Below are 17,343 nucleotides of genomic sequence, written 5' to 3'. Positions count from 1 at the left end.
AACAAAAGTATGAAAACGAAGACTGTGAAGATACTAAATTGGGTATATTGAGGGACAAGGGAAAGAATTTGCATTAACAATATACAAAAACACCATAAATCTGTTGTTTTTTTACTCCTAAATGTGCAATATTTGTGGATGAAACTAGTGAAACCCCTTTTAATTCAATGCAATAAATGATTCTGTATACACACCTATAGATCTTATATATTACACATTTATTTTTTGACAGGAATTAAGGCTGTGAGGGACTGAAGTACAGTGCGTTAAATGGATTGTACTCCTGTTTAACATGACTGCTCAGCTGAAACGTGTTTCTAAAAAACAAAAACCTTTCAGTTTTAAAGTTGCGAGTTGTGAAAATGACATAGGACTTTTATACAGTGCTAGGTTAAATTCAAAATGACTTGATTGAAGCGGCACTGGCTGTACTGCACTATCCATTCATTAATATCTCATTTTACTAAGTAAGAGTGCAATTTTCCAGATTCAGCAAGATGAACAACCACATCCGATGGATCACGAGTCAGGTTCTGCATTAGAAAGTGATTGTTTATTGACATTCGTTAACAGTGTAATGCTGTAGTTACAGAGGCTATAAGTGACCTCAATACACAATTTGAAACATTTGTACATTTTCCGCTCTTATTCTCTTCCATACACATAGATTAAAGTGTAAAAAGACATAAGCAGGCTAGTGTATGTGTCCGAGGTGGAAACAGGAGCCAAATCCTTCTGCATTTCCCAGAATGCCATGTTTATAGAGAGGCAGTATATTCCAGAACCTTCTCCTCTTTTCTCTCACATTGTCAAATAGGCTGCAAGTGTCCTGATAAATAAAGAAACGTCCTCCACAAGCGCCAAAGAGTACCATTTCTTACAATTCCAACCAAATATGCATAGTAATATACATTTGAGAAAACTAACATTATGTAAATAGTAAGTAAGAAGACATGTTTTTAAAAAAAAGATGAGTTTGAGTTGATTCATCACATTTTAAAATTTTGATTTTACATAGACTGTTCAAGCAAGTATGTACACGTGATATTTTATAATTTCTTAATTTGGATAAATAATACAAATTCACATTCCTAATATCTTAAGCTGAGTGTTGTTCATTTTGAGCTGCAATTGTTTTTAGCAGAAAAAGCCGTGATTGCTTGTTCTCCATCACCACAATAAAAGGACAGTTCACCCAAAAATGAAATCTTTAGGAAAACACAATAATTGAATCTGTATGACTTTCCCATTTTTCTACATATTCAAACAATGCATTTTTTGGGGTGAACAGAGGTTCCCATTTAGGAAATATTAGGAGACAAAAGTAAAAGACGGTTTCATCAAGTGTGGATTAGACAGAAACACATGCACCTTTAAATGGCATCATGTTAAGAGCATCTTAATGTATAATAAACACATTCACATCATCTTAAAATGTAAACATGAACAATAATCAAAACTTTAGCACAGTAATGGAACCTAGTCATCAATAAACCAACCACAGAACGAACAACTCTGACATTTCAAAGAAACGTGTCCTGACATTTAAACCAATTTCCTTTTTGAATAAATAAATGACTCACTGCTCTTCAAAAAAACACAAACAGCTGAAACGCTCTGAAGAACATAATGTGTGTAATGTCTTTCAATCCCCTCACCAATATAAGTCATAAAAAGACATCATATAAATAGAAAAACAAAAACGCATTTCATAAACATTAGGGAAAGTGAGTGCATATTACAGCATCAGGAAATTTTAAGTTGATTTTAAGCGACAAACATTTGAACTTTATGCAAATGAGCAACAAATGTGATGCAGCAACTGCCAATGGGAGCGCAGACAGTGATCTGATTTAGAAAATACATAAAAATACAATAAATAAAACAAAGTATCGTTCCATTTTAATAATAAAAATGAACATGCTGAAGGAAAAGGTTTATATAAACTGCAGTAGTTTGTAAAGAATCGCATGAAACTGCTCATTATGAGCATTTACTTCTGAGACGTCTCCGTTCCCATTGGCAGTGCACTGCATTACTCATTTACATAAAGTACACGCCCACATCGCATCACCACTGGTTGTTGTCGCTCTTGTTTGCTCAAATCACTATAAATCGTCTTATCTAGACGCAACAAACAAAACATTTTGTTATGCTGCATGGCTCCGCCCACAGTGCAATCTCATTGGTTTAAAATCCTGCGCAACACAGCTGTATAATAAACATTAAATATATTCTGATTGGATTTGTTGTGTTTCGCTTTTAGTGTTGTCATTTTAGTAAACATCATATGTTGGGTTTTTAAAGCCAAATACATCAATACACTGAAAGCAATCGTGTGTCAACACAGGAAATTCATTCAAACATTACAGACAAGACAGCATGAAGCCTTAAACATCCTTAAACATGTCTTTAATGATTTTAATATTTAAATGTATTGATTAGTGAATAAATGAATAAATCGAAAGTGTCGAATCAAGGCTCAGGCTTGCCATTTCCCCCTTTGACTCCTGCAAAGTGACGTCACTTCCTGTGATGATGCCGTGTTCGGTGAGATTATGTGAACTAGTGTAGACATTTACAGTAATTACGGCACCTCGCTCAGATATTTTCTGTGAGCATATTTGGTTTTAACTTTACAATTCTTGTCAATGTGAAAATGCACCAACAGAAAGGATGCTGGCCGTGACGGTTTGCGGTGAAATGATGATGTGCGAACTGAGAGCGACTCCAGCGGAGGTCAAGGCCCTGAGTGTTAAAGCAGGTCGAAGGCTTCTCTTTCACTATTGCATACCCGTTACACACTGTCCACCTGCGCAGGTGACTGATGCATGCAGTGGTGTCCTGAACAAACCAAAGAAGCGGACGCAGGACACGATCCACGCCAGTAGATAATTACATACGGTGTACATGGAAAGGTCACCGGGAGGAAGGTGTTTTATGCCTCAAGTCGTCATTCAAGGCCAAAAGTGCTGGTCTCTTCCACTGCGATCAGCATTTTCTCATACAACATGGTGTAGGATGGATACGGTGGAAGATCCAGACGGTTAAAGCATGTGTGCGCCCTGAGAAACCAGACATGACACATCAGCAGCTGGATTGACCGTCTCATGTGGATTGGCCTTGAGTCTCTAAAATCAAGACCAATCTGTTTTCAGGTCTAGTCATATTTTTAAGAATTGATGACGACAACAAAAAATGTTTAAATAATTTATATTATTAATGTATATCTTAAATTATATTAATAAATCCTATTAATTTTTAACAATTTATATTGTTTAAATTATTCATTATATTATTAACCATTATTTTCGGTTTACCTTGAAGTCATTGCAGTAGAAATAGCCAACATCACTATTGTTCAGTAGAATGTATGTAATAGGCTACTACTAAAATTATTAAAACCTTATTTTTAAGGGATAATCATACAATATTTCTTCAATGTTTTTAATTGTAATATTAAATCCCCTTTATTTTCCCCAAAAATAAAATGTGTTTAATTTTCATTAATTAAAAGATAAATTAAATTAATGTTAAAAATTGCAATACACAACACAGAATTTCTGAGGGGGGGGGGGGAAACATAGGGCTATTGTAAGAATAAATTAAACTTGTTTTTATGCTTTCAAATAATTAATATAATATAAATAAATATACAAATAATTAGACATGCAAAACAGAATTTGGTAACAATAAAACAAGGTTGGAAAGAATAAAACATTTCATAGGGCCCTAAACATGTAATTTTGTTAAACTTTTAATACATTGATGTTAAATTGTTCAAGTTTCATGATTTTAATTAGCTAGACATGCTTTTTGATTAATAAAATTTAATTTAACCATTAAAAAGGAGTCCAGAAAAATTAAAAAGGAATCCACCCCCCCAAAGCCGAAAACCTAGAGGAAACACTGATTAATGTTAATATTATTATATTAAAAACAAATATATTTTATTATAATTTATTTTAAATTATTATTGTTTTTATAATTTAAAATTTATGTTAATTAATCATCTAAATAATTTAAAACTTATTATTAATATTATTAAAACTGTTAATGTTTTATTTTAAATTATTTATATTAATTAATGTTAATTTTAAAATTACTTATATTGTTCAGTTTGATTGGTTAGAGTTTGCACTAATGCTTAACCATGGAAAACAAAATTATTAGAAAAAAAAGTTAATATCATGAAGGGGAATTTTTTCAGCCTCTTGAAAAATTCATTTAAAAAAAGTGCAAATCAATACAGTCAAACCATTTCATATTCAAATAAATCTGGAATATATTATAAAATAAAATAGCAACAGCAATATAGTTTTTTTTTTTTACTCTCTATTTGAATATTTTCATGACTGGAAATTTTGATAATTTTTCATATCTTATTTCATTTGGAGTGAAAATTTAAAATAAAAAAAATCATAAAATGAAAGTAAAATTATTTGCAATCACTGTTGAATTTAATATTGCAAAAGGAGTGGAAACATTTGTAGAGCAATCTAATGCTTGCATTCCTCAGAGGACCTGTATCTTTCATTACTGATATTCTCTGAATTCATGTTAAACATTTCCCATACCAGCTCAAATCAACATCAGAGTTGTGAAAGATGAAAGAGTGTGTCACTTGTACCTCGGAAGCGATGTGATCTTGCCCCATTTCTCGATGCAGAAGCGTCGCAGGCCGTTGCTCCCGCGCAGCGCGGTGAAGCCCTCGTAAGGCACGCTGGAGGTGCCCGTCACAAACTGCAGCAGACGCAGTCTCTGTTCATTATTGAAGCGCTCCACCGCACCCCAGAACCACCGAATCACAATATGCCCATCATGATAACCTGACGACAATGAGGACAGGGTTCAAATACACAACTTTCACACAACAACTAGAATTTTTCACTTTTTTTCCATAGAAGTATCTCTGACAGCACTGAAAATCACTGACCCGCTTATTCTTTCACTGAAATGTAGGGAATTATATGATGAAAACATAAATAAAATATATAAATATAATTCATTCAACATCTTGAAATGATAATGCAATATAGTGAGAAAAAGAATCATGATACAATGTATACTTGTATCTTTCAACATATGGATTTTATTAGCATGGCCATAATATTAAGTGTATTTATGTTGTGTGTATGTTTTTCTGCATTGGTGTGTATGTAGGTGTAAGCATGTGTTCTCACCTCCTCTGTACTCTGTGTTGTTTCTCCAGTCATTTAAATCAATCTCTGCTGTTCCTGCAATAACCAGCTCCAGCTCTCTGGCATCAAACACAGACACCAGACGGGAGTCCACCACCTACACACACACACACACACACACACACACACACTCACTCAGGTCAGAGGTTAAATGAAGGCTACTTGGACAGCATTTAACAGTAAATGGGCAGAGAGTAAATCAGATGATAAGCATGTTTACCTCGTAAAAGCCCCGGACGAGAGCCTGCGTCTGCTGGACGACACCACGCTCCACCCTCCACTTCACCATCCGCTCGATATATTCCTTCTTATTCTTCTCTGTCACCTGCATGTTTGTCCCGCCAGACTTCAGCTCCCGCTCGGTCACCTGATGTAAAGATATTTTCTGTTCAATTCACTCCACTCCACTTAATTTTTTTTAAACCACAGGAATCTTTAGGCAGCTATTTAAACAGCAACAAATTTATGCTATTATTGATGCCCAAAAAATGTAATATATTTAATATTACAATAGAATTACAATTATACTTAGAAATATGTGTGTGTAATTATGAGTGTAATTATTATATGTGTGTGCATATATATATATATATATATATATATGCACACATATAAAAAGGCAGGATTAGTTTTAGGTGTCTCTCACCTGTCCGAACACTTCCTCATTGACAGTGAAGGTGAGATCCAGCACATCTGTGATGTCATTTTCCTTCATCCACTGTAAGCTCTGATGAAACTCCTCATCTAGGTACTCCAGATCACTGAGATCCGTGCCTCTGCAAACAGGGGTAACAATGAACATGTGCTTTTACACTAAGTACATTACAGGATACTGTATTCTGATAAGTGCTAGAGTGATAGATTGGTCAGGCCATCTAATCGACTTACTATGTCCTTTGTTTAATTAATTATTTTTTTCTGTTCATAGTATGTTTTTGGAATTTAAAAAAAATAAAGTGTGAAAAAAAATTAAACATTCCATTTTAATTGAATTTCATTCATGTCTCATTTTGTTCATGTAAAATTGCAATAGAGTAAATTTAGGTATATTTTTGACATTGAGATGAGCTGTCAAAAAAACCCTGAATTTTCTGTAATTAACCATTGATTGTATCTAGACATCTGCTTCCCATTGGCTACTGAAAATCCCATTTCGGTCAGCTACTAATTTGCGAGCACACACAAACAGTTGCTCAAAAGCTGGGGGTCAGTAACAGCCAATACATTTATTCAAAAAGAAAATGCAGTTTTTTCAAACATTCTATTAATAAAAAAATATAGCTGCAAGCAGCAATGACGGGGCCAAGCACTCCAGCGGCAAAATGAGGAGCTAAGCATAGCATGGAGCATCAGACCAGCTGCAGAAATGAGTAATTGAAGCCATATTAAGATTATTGTAGTCCAAATGGCTGAAAAATCATTAAAAACTACTAGTAGTATGATTTAATGACTTTTCACTTTTGACCAACAGGTGGCACCATTATCAAATCGATGTGGTGTGTTCTGTGTGAGGTGACAATGGCACACACAAAGTTCGGTGTCAATATGCCAAAGCATTGCAGAGATACGGCCTCAAGTGTCATTTTGGCATCATGCCTCAAATTCGTTGTTGTGGTATGTGAAACCCGTTTTGTCTATCAACACAAAATCCATAACTTTTTGTCAGCATGGTCTGAAGATGATATGATTCGATTTTGGTGAAAATCAGACCAACGGTCTAGGAGGAGTTTGAAAAAGTAGGTTTTAAAAGAAAATCAAAAGGTCAGAGAGGAAGTTTGGCTGATTATGGCAACATTGGTATCACTGTTCTCAGCATGACCCAAGGAATCTATTAATATCAGTCTCATTACAATAGGCAAAATTCACAGAAAGGTATTAGCATTTATTTGACATTTCATTGTAAATTTTGACCACAAGGTGGCACTGTCTCAAAACATTTTGAGTAATTTCAGGTCATGGTCTCCATGATACATATAAAGTTTTGTAATGGTATACCAATGCATTCGTAAAATATAGCATTTTATATAATAATACTCTATTATAGTCAATGGCAATTTCATGTTTTGTTCAATTATAGCGCCACCAAGAGGCACAATCCCACCAATTTTTTTACTTGTCCTGAGAGTGTGCCCATACATATGTGTGTCAAATTTGGTGAAAATATCTCATTTTGTTTTGGAGTTATAGACATATTTATATATGAGTAGATGAAAAATGACTGACTGTTGACTTTGTTTGCATTTTTGTGCCACTTAATATCAAAATTTCGAATTTCCTACGGTGGTTTCATGTCGATCGGAGTAACGGTTTCTGAGATATTGGCAAATATTTTTTAAGCGCTAAAAGGCAACACTGCACAAACCATAAGTGAAAATCTGGCAAGTTTGGTATCGCTGGACTCAGCAAGGATTCAGGAGTCTAAAAATGTAACTCTTATGAAAATAAGTCAACCCCACTAAAAGTTATAAGCATGTGGAAATTTGATTTAACCACTAGGTGGTGCTGTTTCGAAACTCCTCAGACTCCTTCAGGGCATTGTGCTGATGACCCATACCAAGTTTTGTAACGATACGTCAAATATAGCATTTTATATTTGGGCAAATATAGCCCAAAGCGGCTAACATGGGAAAATTGATTGGTCAAACCACTGAGAAGTTATAAGCAAAAATTAGCATTTTTCGTATCTCCTGACCACTAGGTGGCACTGCGCCAAAACACTGCAGGTAGCCTCAAGTCATGCTTGTTATAACACACACCAAATTTGGTCTCAATACGCCAAACCGTTGCGGAGATATCGCCTCGCATCCATTTCTGAGTGCTTTTCATAGAATATTTTTTTTACGGAATTTTTCCTTCGACTTGGCTTGAGCCAAGGATTCAGAGGAAAAAAGAATTTTCATTTTCTGGCTTACGGTTAAAAAGTTATTAGCATAAACATGAGTGAAGCTTTGGACAAGTGATGGCGCTAGAGAGTTTGAGTTAGAGACTCCAAGTTTGCTGTGGTTACTATTGAGACTGTCTTCTGTCAGTGTGCCAAATTTTACAACTTTCCCGCAATTGGTTCTATGGGCTGCCATAGACTTCCACAGCGGAAGAAAAAAAAACAACGCTAACGGATACAATAGATGCCTACGCACCTTCGGTGCTTGGCCCCTAAATATCCTGTAAAAAATATATATCACTGTTTTCATGAAAATATGAAACAATACAACTGTTTTCAACATTAATAATATTACTAAATAGTCCTTGAGCAGCAAATCAGCATATTAGAATGATTTCAGAAGGATCATGTGACACTGAAGACTGGAGTACGGTGGCCGAGAGAGCTCAAAGCGCAACAGAAAAAACACCTGCAAATTAAGAAAACAACTTCAGAAATTTTACAACTCGCGCGTTGCAAATGCTCAGAACACGAAAATGAAGATGTTTTCTTGATTTGCTGGTGCTTTTTCTATTTGCATGTGTTTTCTGAAGTTGCAGCGCGTTGAGCTCTCTCTCGGCCACCGTACTGGAGTAATGATCCTGAAAATGTATAAATCAATTAGATTTGTTTTTTCAGTGCTTGTATACAACACAACGTGCTCACAATTTGTCAATTTTGTCATCGTTTTCAAATTCTGCATGTAGTTGAATGCATTTAATGGTTTCTGGTCCACTCACAGTCTGAGGAGAGCTTTATAAAACGGGCGGGTGAAGAAGGCGTCCAACAAATACTGATGAATCAAAGCCAAGCCAAGAATTCGACCACTGAAACGAAACCTGAAAACACACGTCACATCATGCGGTCAAAAAAAACAGACATTCTGGCAATAAAAACAACAGCCTGTGAGAGCAGCCAGTGACATAACTATTTATTTCTCTGTCAATGGCAATATGCGTTCTCATACCACACAGGAAGTGGAATTCCTTGGAAGGAAGTGGAAAGGACCTCACCATTCCAAATGGTTTTCCACAAAAGCAGACATGGGGCTGATCTGGACAGTGTACGTGTCGTTAGCGGAGTATTCAAACAGGCCATAGTAAGGGTTAAACAGCTCCTGAGACAACAGGAAGAAAAACTCCCGCGATGGTCCACTGTAGTCCAGTCTGAAAAGAAAAGTAGAATTCAGATGTAATTACAAATAACTACTGCCTTTACTCTGTGTTTATGCTATCTGAACAAAAATAGAGCACAACATTACCATTTAAAACTATTAACAGACTATATATTTATTTTATACACAAATATATTTGTTAGTTCCTCTTATGTCACTTCTGAAATAAACCAACAGCCTTGTTTGCTTTCAGTGTTTCAGTCAATTTGAGAATATATTCGGTAAAAGTGTTCATTTAATGTCAGCAATTATGTGTACGTGTTATATACATTGTGTTATATTTGCTGGTTTCTGATTTCTGCCTCACCCTTCCTCTCCAACAAAGGTGATGTACAGCTTGTTTCTCTGGAGCTCTTTACGGGAGTAGGCCATCACCTGGTTATATGTTCCTTCTAACAGATGATCTCTTCTGACGATCAATCTAAAAAAACAACATGAAGTCAGAACTGTAGGACATTTATCTGGCAGATACTGTTTTATAGCATTTGTTAACATATTTACTAGTATTTGTTCAGTACACATTACAGTACATATGCATACACTAACATTCAAATTTGTTTTAAATTTGAAATGAATACTTTGATCCATCAAGGATTAAAGCTGATCAAAAGTGACATTGAATACATTAATAAGGTTCAAAATATTTTCAAATAAATGCTTTTTTTTTTTACTTTGTATTCAAAGAATTCTGAAATTTTTTTTTAGTTTACACAAAAACATTAAGCAGAAAAAAAACTTTTACACATTGATAATAATAATATTAAATAATAACAATTCTTGAGTAGAAAAACAGCATATTGGAATGATTTCTGAAGGATCATGTGACACTGAAGACTGGAGTAATGATGCTGAAAATTCAGCTTTGATCACAGGAATAAATTGCATTTTAAAATATATTAAAACAGAAATCAGTTATTTTAGATTCTAATAATATTTCACAATTTTACAGTTTTTTCTGTATTTTTGATCGAGTAAATGCAGCCTTGATGAGCATAAGAGACTACGCACTTGATCTTGCCGGGTCCTTGCCCGTAGCCCTTTGCCTCCAGCTTCCTGTAGAAGTTGCGCAGTTTGGCTTCAAAATCTCTGCGGTAGGGCGCTGGTGCCCGAGCCCTCTGGGTCCCTAAAAAGACAGTCACAAATCATCACCACAGATGTAAAAGCTAGCTTCCTATAAATATCAGTCATCAAGGAAAGACTGTCAAGGATCAGCAGGCCATCAAACAACTTGGAAAGAGTTCACCTTGAGAACAAACACACAAAAAGGGGAGATGATCATTCCTTTCATTACGTAAAAGACATATCTCAGGGCAAAGATATTTGATAATGTTTTGGAGGACAGTTTTGTCTTTTTTGTTTTTGTCATTTTTATCTGGTTTGTCCAGTCGAGTTTTACAAAAAAGACTAGTTAACCACTTTAGGACAGAAGGAAACCTGGCAGACAAAGGTTTGTATATTCACACACTACAGGCTTGGGGTCTGTAAATGCGCTGATGACATAGAAAGGGGCAGCTGGGTTGGGACAGTATTCAAATTGGAGAGCGGCTGACCTGGAGAGCTCTCACCAGACAGACAGCAGGCTGGAACGAGAGGAGTTCGCTCAAGGAAGCCTTTATCAGAGCAGATCAGAGCGCGTGTCAATGACCTACGACTGGACTTTCCTTGCAAACTTGAGGTTCTTCATGTAAATAAATCAATTTAAGAGCAATTTAACTGGCGTTAACATCCCTCTCAGATCCTATCCCACTGCTAAGAACAGGTCCTGTTCTGTTTTATGAAATTTAAGGTCAGCAATGATAAGTATTTTAAATTGTATAACAAATGTCTTGTCATTTTAGGAACATTTGGGGATAGAAAAACACTAAATCACAAAATGAATACATTATTAAACTTTAAAAGACTATGACTTCATTAGATAAATGCGAGTGCTGCTCGATCAAAGTTAAAACATGGTGCAGTTGCATGTTCTACAGGATTGCAGTTTCAGAAGAGTTTGCAATCAATGAACAGCGTGCATTTGTGCCAAAAGATTGCTTAGGATCTACTGTTGATGAATGATGACAATGTAATATGTTATAGATGGTTGTAAGAGTGCATATTTGATCACCTTCATCTCTTTGAATGAACAGTAAAGGACTTTTTTTATTTGAAAACTTCACTTGATGTCATATCAGGTCATATATCTAAACAATGCATGCATTTTGCAGAACATTTGAAGGCCTGTGTTTAAAGCTCCTGGACGACTCACCTGGAGAGTTTTGAGGAGAGGAACCAGGAGAGCAGCGCGGAGAGAAGTTGAACCCGGGGTGAAATGATGCGAGAGGAACGTAAGACATGATGTCCTCCTCAAACAAACTGAAAAGCAAAGCAAAACACGTTCTGAAAAAATTATGCATTACATAAATTTTACTCTCAGGAAACATCACCTGTGCATTAATATATATATATTTTTTTTAGTATGGCCAGTTAAGCAGGGAGCTTTACCTTAACAGCATGACCAGGTCTGCATCACACGACAGCTTTTCCAATCTCTGTGTGCCTTCGGTTCGGATGTGATGCACCTTTTCCCTTAAGACATAATAAACACACCCGAACAACTGAGAACTGTTTGGAAGTACTAATGATGTATTTTGTTACAGTAACAGAGGAAAGCATAGGGTCATACTTGAGCGAGTGATTCCTCGCCAGGCTCGGCTGCCGTTCCTGTAGCACCTCAAAGATGTTTGGTTGCCGTAAAAACACGACAATCTTATCATTGTATGCTGGGAAACAAATGGAAAAGAATTGACAAAAATATGATTTTATTATTATTATTATGCATTTATTTGATTAAAAAATGCTTGTCAATTATTATTACAATTTATAGTAACTGCATTCTATTTGATTATACTTTTAAATATAATTTATTCCTGTATTTAAAGCTGAATTTTCAGCATCATTACTCCAGGATTCAGTGTCACATGATCCTTCAGAAATCATTGTAATATGCTGATTTGCTGCTCAAGACACATTTCTTATTATTAATGTTGAAAACAGTTGTGCTGTTTTGTATTTTTGTGGAACTGAAACATTTTTCAAGATTCTCTGATGAATAAATAATTCAAAACAACAGCATTTATTTGATTTACAAATGCCACTTTTGAAGAATTTAACTTTTAACTTATTTTAACACCATTTTTATATTATTTCAGAACAAATACATGAACAGAAAAAATATATAATTTCCTTTTTAGCTAAATCGACCAGCCCTAAGTGCAACTATAACAGTGATTCGTCCATTTTTTGTGAATGGTTCATACCTAATGGCACTGGCTCCTGCTGGCTTTGGCTTCGTATGGCTGCTACCAGGCTGTTTGCAGGCCTGGCTAACAAAGATACCCCTCGGGTGCGTGACACCTCAGATGCCTGGAATTAATGTGGAAATGAATAAATCAATTATGTAACAGTCATTTCTGTATCATTTACATAATGAAAAATCAGTACTGTATGAAGTCAGAGGAGACAGATTGTCTCTAGACTGTGAGTGTGTCTACCTCTCCTGCGCTGTAGCTGCGTAATCTCTGCAGGTGCTGGCGGTGCGTCAAGTGGTTGGGCAATCTGCCGTTTTGCAAGGGGATCCTGGGATCAATGAAGGTTGTGGCACGGCTGTTGTGGTCCACAAAGAACGACTGTGGAGAAAAATGAAGGAGAGACAGTTGAAATAATGGCTTGACGGACCCCGAGGTGAGATGTTAGGAAGAGCGTGATGTGAGGTACCTTCCCCTGCGGGTCTGTTTTGATCTCCCAGCCTCGTGGTAGCTCCAGCTGAGCATCAGCAAACCTATTTAAAAAGGTTACCAGGTCACGGTTGTGCTGGTACCGCTCAAAGTTTCGGGCATCACGCCTGATCTTTAGGACCATGTGTTTCAGGCATGAGCTGTTTGTGAACATACGATACGCGCCCTGCAAAAAAAATAAAAAATGTTAACATGACACTAGCATAAACTTCTTGATTAAAACGTGTACCACCAAGTTTTGGGTCTGTAAGCTTTTTTAATGTTTTTCAAAAAAAATTATGCTCACCAAGGCTGCATTTATTTGATCAAAAATACAACAAAAACAGCAATACTGTGAAATAATATTACCTTTTAAAATAACTGTTTTCTATTTTGAATATATTGATAAAATGTATTTTATTTCGGTGATGCAAAATTTTCAGTCTTCAGAAATCATTCTAATATGCTGATTTGGTTATATTTCTTATAACTATCAATGTTGAAAACAATTGTGCTGCTTAATATTTTTGTGGAAATCATGATTGTTTTTTATTTTTGGAAATATAAATTCCTTTTGTTGCCAATTTTGAGCAATTCAACGTGTTCTTGCTAAATAAAAGTATTAATTTCCTTCCATAAGAAATGTCTTTCTGACCCCAAAATGTTGAACGATGCAACTTAAATAGAATAATCTTTAGAGGGAGAATGAATGATTTAGATGTAGTAAACTCACATAATTTGCGTGGAGAACAGTGAAGAACTCTGGGTGAGTGATGAATTTGACTGCTGGACTCTGCAGCAGTAACGTGATCTTCTGACAGTGACCTGGAGAACACGGAGTGTCTCTCCTCAACTCTTAAAAATTAAAATGAATAAAAATAATTAAAAATGTTTATTCTTCTGCCAGGTCAAATCTACCCCACTGATAAGACATGTGAGGTCTGTGTTTAGTTCCTATTTATCAACAGTACCTTAGTACCTATTTATATGAGACATTATCACATGTAGATTTCAAAAGGCATGTTTTTAAGTTACTAATGGCTTAAGTTTCAGTCGGTAGTCAATTTTCCCCAAAGAAAGCTATGAAATGGCTTTAGAAGAACTGATTTGTAGCAAACCGTATATGCTATTATTAAGTGTGTGTTTTTTTTACACTTGACAGCCATTGGTTACTGTCTACATTTGTTATGCAAATGAGCAGGTCCAGATGGAATCTCCAAGGTTTTCTCATATTTTTCTGCAAATGGATTTAAACATGGTAAAATGTGTCAAATGGAGCTGAGAAAATTATACTCTATTTGGTAGCTAGATTAATTATCAAATGGTCTTGAAAAGAGAATTCTGCATTGAGATTGTGCAAAAACACAAAAAACAAACAGGTTTCGACTTGCATGAGCATGAGTAAATTATTTTGGGGGTCATTATGTTTGATGAGTGAGAAAGTTAACCGGTTGTCTGTGGAGGCGAGTCTGTCTCAGTGTTGGCTGTTCTCTCGTTGCGGGGGCTGCCTGACTCCTCGTCTCTCCTCTCTGTGGCCATCGTCCTCTGGATGGTCTGGTACCTGATGGGAACCCGAGTGTTGCTGTTATTAGTCACTAATATCAGTACAGTACGACTCCCATTGAAAATAATCTTTCACAAATATTTCTAACCAACCCCCCTCACTTACATAACTCCTTTGCTGCTCGATGGTTCAGTAAAGCCGTGTGCTTTGAGAATAATCTAAATTTGTCATCTACTGCTTGTGGACTATTAAATAAACAGCATTTAATTACACTCTAATGGAAACATGATGAAGCACATATATTTTTGTCCTGTAGGTGGCAAAAGAGTGCATGTTTATAAGCCCATGTGAACGTGCTTGGTTCATAGAAAATTTCAGCATTTGACCCAAAAAAGTGAATCATTGGAAAATGAATCATTGGCTTTGAGCATTTTTACAAAGGTTGCTTTAGATTTTACTGTTATATGTGCTGATTTGGTTAAACTATAGCAACAGAGTTATTCATACTTTACTAAATGCAAACCACGTGAGTCTGACCAATACCAGAATCAGCTTTATTCGCCAAGTGTGCGCAAACACATGAGGAATTTGTTGTGGTTTTTAAGAAGCTCTTGGTACATACATGCATACATACATACATGCATATCTGACATGAGAACAGAAACATTTAAATAAGACTTATAATAATAATAATAATGTGTAAGAATCTGGAACAGAAGATTTATGTACAGATTTGTGCCTCATTTACTCTATATATACAGCTGTTTAGAAAAATATGCATATATATTTACAAAGTACTAGGGAGAGAGTCAATAATTAGAGATGGGGAAAGAATTACAGGCATGAATTACAGAACACAGATAATAATTCCTGTGTTCTACTGCACAGAGATCTGTAGCGTCTGCCTGACGGGAGAAGCGCAAACAGGTTGTGTCCAGGGTGAGAAGGGTCTGTGATGATGTTACCTGCCCGTTTCTTCACTCTGGAGAAGTACAAGTCCTGAAGGCTGGGCAGGTGGACACCAATGATCCTTTCTGCTGACCTAACAGTCCGCTGCAGTCTTCTTATATCTGATTTGTTGGCTGACCCAAACCATACAGTTATAGAAGAGCATAGGACCAACTCAATAACAGCAGAGTAAAACTGTGTCATGTGCGCCTGTGGCAGGTTGAACTTTTTCAGTTGACAAAGAAAGTACAATCTCTGCTGAGCCTTTTTCATGATGGAGTCGATGGGAGTATCCCACTTCAGGTCCTGGGAGATGGTGGCGCCCAGGAACCCGAATGACTCCACTGCAGTCACAGTGCTGTTCGTGATGGTGAGTGGGGGGAGAGCACGGGGGTTTCTCCTGAAGTCCACGATCATCTCTACAGTTTTGAGCGTGTTGAGCTCCAGGTTGTTGTGACTGCACCAGACAGTTAGCTGATCAACCTCCTGTCTGTAAGCAGACTCGTCACCGTCCTGGATGAGGCCAATGACTGTAGTGTCATCTGCAAACTTCAGAAGTTTGACAGAGGGGTCTTTAGAGGTGCAGTCGTTCATGTAGAGGGAGAAGAGCAGTGGGGAGAGAACGCAGCCCTGAGGAGCTCCAGTGCTGATGGAGCAGGTGTTGGATGTGAGTATTCCCAGCCTCACTAGCTGCTGCCTGCCTGTCAGGAAGCTGGTTATCCACTGACAGACGGAGGTGAACTGTGTCAGTTTATTATGAAGGGTGTCCAGGATGATGGTGTTGAAGGCGGAGCTGAAGTCCACAAACAGGATCCTTGCATAAGTCCCTGGTTTGTCCAGATGTTGGAGGATGAAGTGCAGTCCCATGTTGACTGCATCACCCACAGACTTGTTTGCTCGGTAAGCAAACTGCAGGGGGTCCAGTAAGAGTCCAGTAAAGTCCTTCAGGTGGGCCAACACGAGCCTCTCAAATGACTTCATCACCACAGACATTAAAGCAACAGGTCTGTAGTCATTAAGTGCTGTGATTTTTGGTTTCTTGGGTACAGGGATGATGGTGGAGCGTTTGAAGCAGGAGGGGACTTCACACAGCTCCAGTGATCTGTTGAAGATCAATGTGAAAATGGATGATAGCTGGACAGCACAGGCTTTGAGGCAGGCTGGAGAGACACCGTCTGGGCCTTTGGCTTTCCTTATCTTCTGTTTGCTGAAGACTTTGCTTACATCTTCTTCACAGATCTTGATTACAGACTGAGAAACAGTAGGGGGGAGGGAGGGGGAAGGTGTTGATGGTTGTTTTGTGAGACAGTCAAGAGTGGGTGTGGGGTGTCAGACCAGGCTTTTGCATTTCAAATCTACAATAAAACTTGTTCAAGTCTTCAGCCAGTTGTTGATTGGCCTCGGTGCTGGGGGGAGGGGTCTTGTAACTGGTGATGGCTTTCAGGCCTTTCCACACTGATGTAGGGTCGTTACTTGAAAGCTGTTTTTTTAGCTTTTCAGAGTAGTTTTTCTTTGCCACTCTTATCTCTCTATTCAGTGTGTATTTGGCCTGTTTGTACAAGGCTTTGTTCCCACTCCTGTGAGCATCCTCTTTGGCCTGACGAAGCTGTTTGAGTTTTGTACTGAACCAAAGTTTGTCGTTGTTAAATGTTAAATAAGTCATGGTGGGTACACACATGTCCTCACAGAAACCAATGTAGGACGTCACGGCGTCAGTGAGCTCATCCAGATCAGTAGCTGCAGCCTCAAAAACACTCCAATCAGTAAGTTCGAAGCAGGCCTGTAAATCCTGCTCTGCTTCAACAGGAATGTACACACTCACCAGAATAAAAGAGGAAAAC

The 17,343-nt window shown here is 37.1% G+C and overlaps 1 protein-coding gene across 1 annotated transcript in view; it reads right to left on the bottom strand.

Moving 5' to 3' along the window:
* Window positions 1–533: 533 nt before the first annotated feature.
* The window catches only part of LOC306880852 (E3 ubiquitin-protein ligase HECW1-like), a 51,674-nt gene continuing 34,864 nt past the window's right edge, over window positions 534–17,343 (bottom strand). The window contains 18 exon segments of the mRNA XM_079434640.1: window positions 534–3,065; window positions 4,631–4,829; window positions 5,184–5,298; window positions 5,422–5,568; window positions 5,848–5,977; window positions 8,862–8,960; window positions 9,135–9,287; window positions 9,603–9,716; window positions 10,304–10,418; window positions 11,544–11,650; window positions 11,780–11,863; window positions 11,961–12,057; window positions 12,595–12,700; window positions 12,829–12,963; window positions 13,052–13,237; window positions 13,784–13,903; window positions 14,438–14,494; window positions 14,497–14,611. Coding sequence (XP_079290766.1) covers window positions 2,954–3,065; window positions 4,631–4,829; window positions 5,184–5,298; window positions 5,422–5,568; window positions 5,848–5,977; window positions 8,862–8,960; window positions 9,135–9,287; window positions 9,603–9,716; window positions 10,304–10,418; window positions 11,544–11,650; window positions 11,780–11,863; window positions 11,961–12,057; window positions 12,595–12,700; window positions 12,829–12,963; window positions 13,052–13,237; window positions 13,784–13,903; window positions 14,438–14,494; window positions 14,497–14,611 — 2,191 coding nt within the window. The 3' untranslated portion in view covers window positions 534–2,953.

Source organism: Barbus barbus, assembly GCF_936440315.1.
Source record: "Barbus barbus genome assembly, chromosome: 15".
Taxonomy (NCBI): Eukaryota; Metazoa; Chordata; class Actinopteri; order Cypriniformes; family Cyprinidae; genus Barbus; species Barbus barbus.
The sequence above is the reverse complement of the archived record's forward strand: the minus strand, read 5'-3'. Positions and strand labels throughout refer to the sequence as shown.